Consider the following 12,977-nt stretch of genomic DNA (forward strand, 5'->3'; position numbering starts at 1 on the left):
AATCCATATACGAGCTAGTGCATATTACTACATTTTATAATTTTTAAATATTATTGCAAAGATCGATTTTCTTGATTATTGTTGCACGTAATGATGTTCAGCACTCGACAAGTGAATTTACAATATTTATTCGCATATGAATTTTATATATTAAATGAAATACGCATGGAAAAAAAGTTGTCGTTGAGAGATTTTATCATAAAAAAATTTGTAGCTATTAGTTGTTGGCTATTTACATCGATTGATGGAATCACTATTAATTTCTTTTTCTAATTTTATTGCAGATGGACGATTCTTTTTTTGTGTCATAAAATAACTTACAAAGAATAAGAAGAATTTTAAAACAAAATAAAATGTAGCTAATCAGCTTATACTAGAGATGTAATTAATTGTATTGATCTTAATACTTACACCACCGATAAAATTTAAAGAATCTAAAGGAGTTTGAGTTATATATCTGCAAAATGTTTTTTGTCAAGATTTTTTGTTTTTTTTTTCGATCTACTCAAGTCTAACTCATTTAAACTCTTCAAAGACTTTAACCACGAAACACGTAGATTCCAAAAACACATTGTTTCTCCTTTAGAAATGACTTCTCTATCGAAGAACACATTAGATACTTACTTAAATTAGTAGGTTTTTGAGCTAATCTACGTTAGCTCTAAGTTCATTATACAAGGGTTCATAAAATATGGAATTACTATCTCTCTAAAATGACATTTTCTTTTGACCCATTTCTCTCTTTTTTTCTCCTCTCTCTCTTCTTATCATTGATATAAAAAAAAAAAAACTATGATAACAAATATGCTTTAAAAATTCTCTACTTCAAATAAAATATAAAAAGTTCATGACTAAAAAATAAAATTTAAAATAAAGTAAATAATTGATAAAACCAAACTTATCCTTAAAATACTGTGTTGTAGCTTGAAAAAGATAATCAAAGACGAACGTTATTATTTGTATTAAACATAAATCTCAAATTTTATATTGAAATACAATAAAAAAATAAACAATAATTCCAAGCGACATACAAAGAATACATTATGAGAGCTAGAATTTTAGTGCAAACATTTTGAGTATTAGCCACTTCATCCAATATTTGAATCGCTATTTATTTCAATCGAACATAATATATAATAATATTTGTACTGATCACTTTCCAATTTAACTTGTGAAACTTTTTTCATGTGTTCTTACTTAATTATTATGTAGAAGAATTAATTACATAATATATATCTCCTCCTTTAATTGAGTATATGACTAATCTCAACAAATCATAAAATTTAAATTATTAAATATATTCTAATTTAATATAACGTGTATAATTAAAGAAGATCATATAGATTTTTGATTAACTTATTTATATAAGGAATTTTTAAGTAATAAGTTTTTTTTTTAATTTAAACTGAAAATGTTTAATAGAAATACTTTATTATATGTTTAGATATTCAATTATGAAATTTCTATGTAAATTTTTGAGGTTGTCCATATATTATTATTTTCTTTCTAAATATTCATTTGCAATCTAAACAAAGTTTCACCTTTTTTTATTTTTAATGAGACCCAATAGAAGGTTTGAATTTTCACTTTATATGAGTAGTTCGTATCAGTGAGCTTTCCTCATTCACCTAACCAGAAAGATCAATTTCATGGAGTCTCACTCTCTATCTTCTCAAACCATTCGCGCCAAATTACCTACACAATCTCTTCCTCGTGCCTTCAATGGACCAAACCCTAAATCTCTCTTCTCATTGCCTTCTTTTCCAAGTCGTATTTCTCCGATGATGCCTCTTCTCACATCTTCACGGCGTCTGGAAATCCACCGCCGGAGTACCTCGTTTACTCGGCAGACTTCGAATTCGAGCTCAAAATTCCGCGCACGTGCTGTGGGAAGTGATTCTGGCCGCCAATTGGATGTGACTAGAGAGCTAATCGTTCTGAACTCTGCTTTGACTTTGGTGCTTGGTGTTGGGAATCGGGTGCTTTACAAACTTGCGCTTGTTCCGATGAAGGAGTACCCGTTTTTTCTAGCTCAGGTTACTACTTTTGGGTGAGTTTTGGTGTTTCTCTTTCAATTATTGTATGATCCCCGATCACAGATCACAGATGTTTACCTGTTTGATTTGAATTTTTTGTACTTCGAAGCTGAAAGTTGTTTTAGGTAGCTAATTTAATAAATTCTCCATTTCAAAAAGAGTGACGCTACTATTTGAAGAGTATGATTGTTTTTGTTTTCCTTCGACTGTGATTTTTTCACTCTTATAAATATTTTTAACGATAAAAAAATCACGATATATAGTCGTACTTTTTAATCTTCTGAATTTGTAATGATAATTACTCGTGACTCTTATACTTTGTACCTGATTCTTTTAGAGTTTATTAAACACTCGCATAGAAATAACTGTTAGCCCAGACTTGAATGTGAGTGGCGAGTATTGTGAAGAAAATGCAGAGAATTTGGTTGTCTGACTCTCCTGTCTGCCTGTTGTGAGCATAGAACTCCATATAACTTGTTTTTAGCTGTTTCAGAGATGTATGCTAGTTTCCTAGTTACCTTAGGTTGAATGAATTGCAATTACATGGTGCAGGGGTGGAGCCAGCCTTCTGTTAGGGGTTCATCCGAATCCCCTTTGGCGGAAAATTTTGTTAAAATTATTTTTTATGTATATATAATAGATGTTGAACCCCCTTCGATTAGTTCGTGTGTTTAGTTCTTCAGATATTAAACCCCCTTATTAAAAATCCTAGCTCCGCCACTGCATGGTAGATAAAAGTCGTTTGAATGTGGAAAGCTCATAATAACTGCAGCATAGTTGGCCGTGGTAGCTAGTAAAAAACATAACACATAAGTTTGCAATTACTGCAATATGCTGTCCGTTAATGACCTTGCAGATTCTTCCATAATCAGCTCCCCTCAACTATGAAAATAACATATTTAGGGTGTCCCTTAAGGACAGTGAAAAATACCATGTTTGTTACTATTTATAGGAAGATAATTGAGTGGATGCGGAGTTAAGAGGTTAATTTGATTTGTATATATTATATCAGTGCTAGCAGAAGAAAACCATTAAAGTAATTGTTGATGAATAGGTTTATAAAGTAAGCATCACATTAAAATTGAAAATTTGATTGGATTAATGAATTTTTGAATTCCTGAAAGCTGTGACAGTTGCATAGGAGTGGAAACATGACAAACATTTGGGAACTTTTCAAATTGAGAAGAGTATCATATTAATTGGAAAGAAGGGAGTGACGCTAACATCCTCAGTCCTGAAGTTTCACTTTGAAAAATCTGTTTATAACCAAAGGAGGATGAGGATGAGGATGAGATGACATCCAATAAGTTTATTGTCTTCTGTATGTAAAATCCAGTTCCAACCTTAGCTTGTGAGTAGTGACACAATATTCTTGACCCATTTGATTTTGCAATTGATCACCTTTCGTATTTACGAAGCCCAAAATTTTAACTGGACATCTTTCCTAGTAAATTTCTCTTGCATTGAAGATGCTGGGAGTGGAATGTTGAATAACTACTGTAAAGGGGAGTCACATAAGGTATGCCGATTGAAGAATAGTTTTCATCCCTCTGGATCATTGATTGCTTGAGACCAACTCCCCTAGCAGTTACACAAGTGCATTACATAGCTCTACACCATCTTGTCGTAAATCCTAGCTTGTTAAATATAAATCATTTACTATTGTTACTTAGTAAAAGAATGTAAATTATCAACATGCTTTGACCTACCTTAAATGCGTAGGAAAGTAAGTGACAAGTGAATTTTTTAGTCTTAGGGGTCAGCATTTGCCTACACTCAAGTCAATGACTATCTGAGATGCCAATCTAAATGAAAAACTCAAATATGCTGGTCAAAGCAGGTTGTGGTAAAACATGTCCGTGACTTTGACTTTTAGTAGGAAATGCCATTATCTAATTTAAGGTTTTTGATCCTAGTTAATCTATATTTGTTTTACTATGTAGAGGCTGATATTTAACGTGGTTCAATTAACTTCAGGTACTTGGCTATTTATTTATCCATATTGTATGCGAGATATCGTGCTGGTATTGTAACAAAGGAGATGGTGGCCTATCCAAAATCACGTTTTTTGCTCATTGGTTTCCTCGAAGCCCTTGGGGTCATATGTGGAATGTATGCTGGAGGTATTACCTTGTACTTAGGGAAGTTCTACGATAGTAAATTGAATGTTTCCTCTCCATCTCTAGATTAATATTTCTGCCTGCGTTGGGAAAAGACATTTAGTTTAGATCCTTATATTCTACTGCTTACTCTACATCTCGTCTTTCAACAAATATTAGTCTTTTCTCAGCTATTTGCTGTTTTATGATAAACCTGGAAAACAATAGTAAGTTCCACAGAGAAATGAGTATGGATGATTCTTTGAGTTGTAAATTAATTTCTGATTGCTTTATTTTGGTATTTTACAGCCATGCTTCCTGGACCAGCCATACCAATACTTAGTCAGGTAACACTAATAACATTAAGAATTCCCCTTTATCGCCAAAAAAAGGAGCATGAAATAGTTCTCAAGTTATCTTTGCCTTGGCGGTAGATCTCCAAGAGCATAGAAAATGGGATGCCCTTTTCTGGTGGAGTAGCATTCAATGCATCCTTGCTTTTCCTTTAGTATCTACAAAGTGCTATTGGAATTCAATACTCCATGGCAGTAGTTTTTGATGAATTGAATGCAGTCTTGGTGATTCAAATTAAACACATAGAAAGGTGATAATTAGCATTTGACTTGAATGTAACATTTTATGTTGTATTGAATATGTATTACGCTCTTCACTTCAAGAGCTTTTATCGAAAAATACCAGAATTCTAGATGGAATATGAGCTCAACATTTCATATGCACCGTATCAATTAATTAATTAACTACACCTCTTAGTGGTATACATTAAAATAGAATTTCCTGAAGCAAAAGGAGAAGTTATAATTTATATTAACATAATGGTCTATTAATATGAGATTGATGAGACACAACAAAGTAGGGAGGAGGTTTGCGGACGAACCCTGGAGTCTATAGGGTTCAGGTTGAGCAGGACTAAGACAAAAATTTGGAGAGAAAGTTAAGTACCATCACTCACATGGCAGATGTGGATGCTGTGTTGGTCGGTCAAGAAGTCGCACGTCCAAAAGATGCAAGTAGAGAAAATGAGTATGTTGAGATGGATGTGTGAGCATACTAGGAGAGATAGGATTATGAACGAAGATATCTGGGACAAGGTGGGAGTGAGCTCTGTGGTGGATAAGATGGTTTAGGCATGTGAGAGAAGATGCACACACACTCAGTGAAGAGGTTGGCTATAGTGGGTAGTAGGAGAGGTATAAGTAAGTTGAAGAAGTATTAGGGAGAGGTGATTAGGCGTGACATGGTACACCTATAGCTTATTGAGGACAAGACTCTTGATAAGAAGATTTGGATGTCGAGGATTATGATAAAGGGTTAGTATATAGTCAAGCATTGCCTAGTTTTCTTATCAATGTTGCTTTTATTACTCTCCTTTTATTTATTCTTCGACTCTATTGTCTCCTTGGTTTCGGTTATCATATTATTTGTTGTTGTTACTGATCTCTTCTCTATTGTTTTCCATATGATTTTTTCGCTACTGGATTAACTTTGCATACTTGATTTTTGATGTGCTTTACTAGAGCCGAAGGTCTATTAGAAACAACATTTCTACCTTCTCAAGATAGGCTTAAGCTTGCATACACACCACCCTCCCAAGACCCTACTTGTGGGATCACACTGGGTATGTTATTGTTGTTGTTGGTCTATCTATATGGGTCACGTATTTGGGAGCAATCTTTTAGAGGTAAGTGTTAGAATATGAATAGGTTTATACAATCCTATTAGAATAGGAATAGGTTTATACAATCCTATAAGAATAGGAATAGGTTTATACAATCCTATTAGAATAGGAATAGGAATAGAAATAGAAATAGGAATACTAAATAGTATCCTACTTGGTAAAGGATTGTATTCTAGGCTCTATAAATAGGGTCTCAATGTAATAATGTAGACACAACAACAATTCAATAATATTCTTTTCCTATATTTTTCACATGGTATCAGAGCCTCTACGAACTTGGTAGAGAATTAAAGAGCTTCCGCTGCCGGCGGGTGGCACCCATATATGCTGCCCGTCTGGCCAATGATTATGTTAGCAAAAGTTGGGTCACCGTGTATCTATCTGGTGACTATTTTCTCACATCTAATTTGTGTAGCACCGTGCCATCATTCCGGTGACTACTTTCTTATATCTAATTTGTGTAGCACCGTGCCATCATTCCGGTGACTACTTTTTTTCATATTTAATTTTTGTAGCACCGTGCCATCATTCTGGTGTCTACTTTTTTGTGTAGCACTGTGCCATCATTCCAGTGACTACTTTTTCATATATAATTTGTGTAGCACCGTGACATCCTTCCGGTGACTACCTTTTTTTTTGCATATCTGATTTGCGTAGCACCGTGCATCTCTCCGGACTACTTTTCATATTTAATTTGTGTAGTACTGTGGATTTTTCCGAACTATTTTGTCATATCTGAGTTGCATAGCATCATGTGTCTTTTCAGTGACTTCTCAGATTTGATTTGCATAGTTCCACTCGTCTTTCCGGTGACTCCTCAAATCTGATTTGCGTAGGGTTGTGCCATCATTCCAACCCTACCCATATTATTTCTCTTTTTCAATAGGGTCGTTCCATCAATTCGAACTATCCTATATTATTTCTATTTTCTAGTTGGGTTGTGACATCATTCCGACCCTACCCATATAATTTTATTTCTTAGATTGTGACCACTTTTAGCCATCAAATCTAATACTCCGGCATATGAGCATGTTCTGGCCAGTTTTTTCGGTGACTTGTTTAATATCGACTGTCTATTGATTCCAACATAAACCATGTACTTTATACTAGATTTTGAGCACTTACAATGTTCGCTGCATTGTGAAGAAATCTATATGGAGCAACCACCTAATGTTGTTGCTCAGGGGGAGTTTAGTAGCCTTGTATGTTGATTACGTAAGTCACTCTATGGTCTGAAACAGTCTTTGCAAGCTTGGTTTGGGAAGTTCCAACACTGTAATTTTATCACTCTGTATTTTATCAGCATTATGCATCAAATTCAGTATTTCATGAGAAGACCAAGCACATTGAGATTGATTGTCAATTTTGTGAAGTCGAGTGATCAACTTGCATCTCACCAAGCCCCTCATCGGTCCGCGTGTTAATTACATTTGTAACAAGCTAGGTACATGAATTGTATGCACTAGCTTGAGGGGGAGTGTTAGAATATGAATAGGTTTATACAATCCTATTAGAATAGGAATAGGTTTATACAATCCTATAAGAATAGGAATAGGTTTATATAATCCTATTAGAATAGGAATAGGAATAGAAATAGAAATAGGAATACTAAATAGTATCCTACTTGGTAAATGATTGTATTCTAGGCTCTATAAATAGGGTCTCAATGTAATAATGTAGACACAACAACAATTCAATAATATTCTTTTCCTATATTTCTCACAGTAAGAAACTGTTAATGCGTGATAGTTTCCAGATGAGTTATCGAGTCATTTATCAGCATTCATTGTTCAATGGAGCAAGCTATTGTCTTGGGAAACTGAAAAGTTTTATATTACCCATAAGATGACCCAGTACTTTGAAATCTTTTTCTTTATTTCCCTGTAACTTGCATCACATAAATGCACTTTGCAGTCCCACCACCCCTCCCAAAAGATTTATTTTTATAAAATGAAACAGGAGGGGAGAGAATAAATAGGATTTCTTATATTTTACGGAAATACGGTCTGTGTGGAAGTGTCTATATTATCAGTTTAAGAAACTGGAAATGGAATCAGCAAAGTGATTTTGGAGTCCTAGGATTCTGTCGGCACTGTGTCAGTAGTAGTTTACTCATTTTTTTAGTTGCATTTTTTGTAGCCTTACTGACAGCTCTCTTATTTCTTGATAATTGAAGCATGAATTGGGAGTAGCCTGTATAAATTGCTGAATATTCATGTCCTAACCAACTTCAAACAAGAAGAGTTATAATTGTATCCTCGAGATTGCTTAATAAAGTTCTCGCTCATGTATAAAAGAAGCAAAACAAGATTTCTTAGCAAAGGCCTTTCTATTGCAGACCTTCTTGGTATGGCAGTTGACTCTCTCTGTGTTCATTCTTGGACGAACATACTCTTTGAATCAAATTGCCGGATGTTTATTGGTTGCTGCTGGAGTGGTACTAGCTGTAACAAGGTCACACACTCTTCTCCTTCAGGATCCTAAAAAATGTTTTTCTTCTTAGATTGTAAGTCAAATTAGGATTTTGTTGAAGACCTAAGATAAATAATGAAATTGTCCACTCTCACAAATTTATCTTTAATATGGTGGTTATCCGTTATATACTCCACGTGGTATTAGAGTAGGCAAATGTCTAGTTCAAGTCTCATTATTACCTATCAACAAAATATTTTCACGTGTTTGACCCAAAGAAAAAAGAATCGGATCTGCACATGAGGAGGTTTGTTGAAAACTTGAAACGTCCCTTATTTAACAATTCAAGCTTTTAGATGAAGTGGTCAAATATTTTGGTCTGGTGTCAAAGAAGATAGTTATCCTAAGTTATATTGACATTGATGGGAAGACCCCACCCACAAGGTGTATTAAAAAAGAGAACATCTCAAGCAAAAAATATCAGTTCCTAGAAAGAGTAGCCAATAATCAATACTAATAGAAATGCTTTCTCAAAAAAAGAAAAAAATCTCAAAAATCAATACTAAGAGAAATGTCACACGAGTTCCAAGAATCTGCAAAAATACAAATAAAACAAAATTCCGCTAGTATGTAGCGAAGTGCTTTCAACCCCATTTTAAATGTTGTACGGTTTCTTTCCTCCCATGTGGTCCATCTGAGTGCCAGAGGACCACCTCCCTTGCTCTACTTATTGTTTACAGTAAAACTGGTTCTACTTCTTTTTAATTACATCATGTTAGTGCTTAGTTCTCTACCCCAACAAAGGTAGGGGTAACGTCTGCGTACACCCACTCCTCCCTAGACCCCATTTGTGGGATCACAGTGGGTATGATGTTGTTCTTGTTGTTGCATGTCGGTGCATAGGTGCCTATGTTTCTATTAATTGTATAATATCCTAAATTCCACGCTATGAGCCTTGGTATGCACCACACTGGTACTTCAGGTGTGTAACTGAGGCTTTTCCAATTCACTAGCTGCCAAAATCCTCTCCAACTTTTCACCCCTCCAAGATCAATAACTGAATTACAGGTCTATTGAACTGCAATCTCCCCCACCCCCCACCGCTGACTCGGTGAAATTACTATTTTATCACATTCTTTTATTGTATACTCTGATAGGTTTTGTATCCTAAACTCATTCCTTGTGATAGGGCCACCTGAATGAATCATCTACCTGAGAGTGCCTCTGACTTGTTAGCACAAAAAGGAGCACTCCAATCTTATTCATGAAGCTACAAGGGAACCTACAATATTTTACTTCTATTGACAAAGCTGGTTGGAAACATGCAGAGCTTATAATATATTTCTTGTTCTTTTTTTTCCGTCATTTAGCTACTTCCTGTGGCTGGTCCTTTTGGCAGATAAACTGTCATAGATAGGGTTAGGAAGTTGGTTCTGTATGATCAAACAGCTCATAAATTTTTTAACTGTTATTCTGCTTTTACTTACCTTAGCTCTTGTGATTGTGGAATGCAGTGGATCAGACTCCAACCAAATGCTGGCAGGAATTGCATTTGTATGGCCAGTATTGATGGTAGCTTCGAGCGCATTCCAAGCCGGTGCATCAATTATTAAGGTATTCAATAAATCACGATGTACCAATAGCAGTCTGGATCCTTAATTAATCATTTTAAGGGCTTTGAATGTGTAGGAGTTCGTTTTTATTGATGCTGCTCGCCGACTCAAGGTACATCTCTCATTTACAGAGCTTTTTGTGTGCTTAGCTTTGAATATGGGGTGCATGAAAGATACTCCATCAATCTCTTTTCAATTCTGTTGGTAATGTGTAATGCATAGTCCTGATAGATATTCAATTTATACAGGGGAAGGTGCTTGATATCTTTGTCGTCAATTCTTTTGGATCTGGATTCCAGGTAATTGGAATGAGCACAAGAAATTTTGGTACACTAACTTTTGGATCCTAAAACTCTGTTCTTCGGGGTTATTTTAGAGTTGAATGCTTACATAGTACTGAGTTAATTAGCCTTAGTCAAATGTCAATTACTGGTTCTTCTGTTAAAATAGTTGTATTCACATTTGGCACAATTTATTCGATTCCGTGAGTCGAGTGGAATTAAATACCAACTGCTGACTTTTATATCGACTAAAAAGTAGTCAGACTCAGCACCATTTATTTAGTCCCACCCGTCAAGTGGAAGATAAAAAATACTGTCATGAAATCTAGCTCTCACTGAAGTTTCATTTGCAGCTACGCAGAGCTCATGTCCGACAATTTCTGATAGAGAGAGGAAATGTTCAAAATATTGCAGTACAATATGCAAAATCTCTTTTTATTTTGATTGGTCCCGATATGTTTTTCATGGATTTGCAAGCCACTCAAACCCTATATGCTCTTCTATTTGCAGTTCATGTTGTTGCTGAGGTGTTATTGCAGAATTAATTGTAGTTTGTTGGAACGACCTTGCACACTATAGACAATGGATGTTTAGTCGAGAATTGCTATTTATATACATTTATATTACATGTGTGTGTATATTCCCTCCGTTTCAATTTGTTTGTCTTAGTTTTGACTTGACATGAAATTTAAGAAAGTAAAGAAACTTTTGAATTTTGTGGTCTTAAACTTCAAATATGTATAATTTACCAAAATACCTTTTAATTTTATGGTCTTAAACATGTCAAGTGGAATGTTGAAATTAAGAAGTTGTCAAATTAGAAAAGAGACATTCTTTTTGGAACAGACCAAAAAAGGAAAGGAAAGTACAATTAGAACAAACAAATTGAAACAGAAGGGAGTATATAAAAAAATAGGGAATTGCATTTTCAGAGAGTGAGTTGACCTGTTTACCGTTCAGCAACACTGTATTCTGAATGTTGCATCTGTAATGTCTGTTTTATTTGTAGGCTCTGTTTGTTCTCCTTTTTCTGCCTTTTCTTTCGAACTTGAAGGGCATACCATTTTCTGAGCTCCCTTCATTTCTTAAGAGCGGTGCTGGTTGCTTCTTCAACATAGGGAACAATGTTTCAGGTGCAATCTCTATTCTCTTGGACTTGTGTGTGGCTTGCATAAAAGGTCAATGTGCATCATTTCAGCATTTGTAAAATGAGTTGGTGAAGGTCATGATTTTCTAGAATTGACATATTTTCTTTTAAATTCTGCATCTTTTATTCACAATTATAAGAAGCTCCCCATTTCTTCCCAAATATGGCTTCTGCAATCCTGCTGAGGTCGAGTTTGATGAGAACCTTGATTTTATTTTTGGGGGGAACTGGTGGGAGAAAAGACTTAAACCTAGAATATTTTGGCAGGAAATTAAAAGTTACAATATGCTCCTGCTTTCCTCAGTCATTCACATAGAGGTTTCAAGGATATATTTGCGCCCATCGGAAAAAAGGGTGGAGATATTTTGGATAGTATGAATATATGTACTCAATAATTGTAAGTAGGTTGCTCTACTTACGTGTTAAACTGTCCATAGAACTTGGGGTACTGGAATAATAAAAACCAAGCATAGAAACTGGTTTTAAAAACTTACTGTTGGTTGCAACTCAATTAGTAAGTGTCTCTTAGGATTTGGTCCATAGCTGTACTTTATAAGTGGAAATCTCAACAAGAATGAAATCACAATTTTCTGGCAATTTCTCAAATGGGGCAATATACTGCTGGTATAATGTTCATTTCACAAGCAAATATTAGTTTCAACAGTTAAGATGTAATCATCACAGAAGTTAAGTATCCAAACAAAATTTTAGTTGTCTTTTCCCATAATAGATGTGAAGACATGATTATTTTATTTTTTTGTCAATAAATGATTATCAAGTTAGAAGTATTTTTCCTGAGGTAATGTATTGATGAGTCTGACTGTCCTTATGGCACCTTTTATTGGTCAGGTTGTGATGGAGCACCGATGCTACCCCTTCTTTACATATTTACAAATATTGCTTTCAACATATCAGCTCTCAATCTTATGAAGATTTCATCTGCTGTAATCTCATCCCTTGTTGTGATGTCATCAGGTTCTCTCTTGCAGGCACTCTGCACACAGTGCTTAGAGGTGTCGATTACATTTGAATTTTATGTAGTCCTATGACCAACCAGATTCTTTTCTTCTTTTCTTATGTAGTGCCTTTGTCAATGTTTCTTCTCTCCATGCCATTGCCATATCTCCCACAAGGTTCAAGTTTGAGCCCTTTCTTCCTTCTCGGCAGTGCTGTCCTTCTCATTGGTCTTATCCTGTATAACATTCCACAGACTCAGAAGAAAGACACAGAATTGTGACTCATTTGAGTCATTGCAACTGATGTTCTTCTATGGAGATTCTGGATATATGTTAGTCATGATCTCAGAAAGGCATGGGGTCCAGAAGAGTCTATAATCTCCATTACAAAGATCCATTCTGCCCTGGTCATACAGTATGGCCTTCCGCTAAATGGATCTGACAGTATCAGGGTAACTTGACTAATCCTTCCACTGGCTGTCATCATAGATGAGCAACGCGATTGCCAAAGGTACTTGCAATGTTAAGAGACTGTCTTAGCGTAACAAGTGGATTTTACAATACCGAAGGGCGCTTGCTATGACATGGCTTAGTTGGGTTAAAGAAATTAAATTTTGGTGTATATGTTACTGAGGTTTGCATGCACAAAAACAGTTGGTCGATTCTTTTGGTAGACAGAAGATACAGAAATAAAACTTCTACATGTCATATTTTGATTGCGAAAAAGCCTTTAGGCT

General features: G+C 35.1%; 1 protein-coding gene across 1 annotated transcript; it reads left to right on the forward strand.

Annotated features, from left to right (window-relative positions):
- The first annotated feature begins 1,603 nt into the window (after positions 1-1,603).
- On the forward strand, positions 1,604-12,943 carry LOC125814252 (protein CLT2, chloroplastic). Its single transcript, XM_049493715.1, has 10 exons — positions 1,604-2,050; positions 4,014-4,159; positions 4,445-4,482; positions 8,170-8,285; positions 9,758-9,857; positions 9,933-9,968; positions 10,105-10,155; positions 11,147-11,270; positions 12,134-12,259; positions 12,367-12,943. Exons 1-10 carry the CDS (start codon positions 1,650-1,652, stop codon positions 12,519-12,521), a joined length of 1,293 nt encoding a protein of 430 aa, XP_049349672.1. The 5' UTR covers positions 1,604-1,649; the 3' UTR covers positions 12,522-12,943.
- Positions 12,944-12,977: the final 34 nt, after the last annotated feature.

Source organism: Solanum verrucosum, unplaced genomic scaffold, assembly GCF_900185275.1.
Source record: "Solanum verrucosum unplaced genomic scaffold, falcon-dt-bn FXZP01000230.1, whole genome shotgun sequence".
NCBI classification, from domain to species: domain Eukaryota; kingdom Viridiplantae; phylum Streptophyta; class Magnoliopsida; order Solanales; family Solanaceae; genus Solanum; species Solanum verrucosum.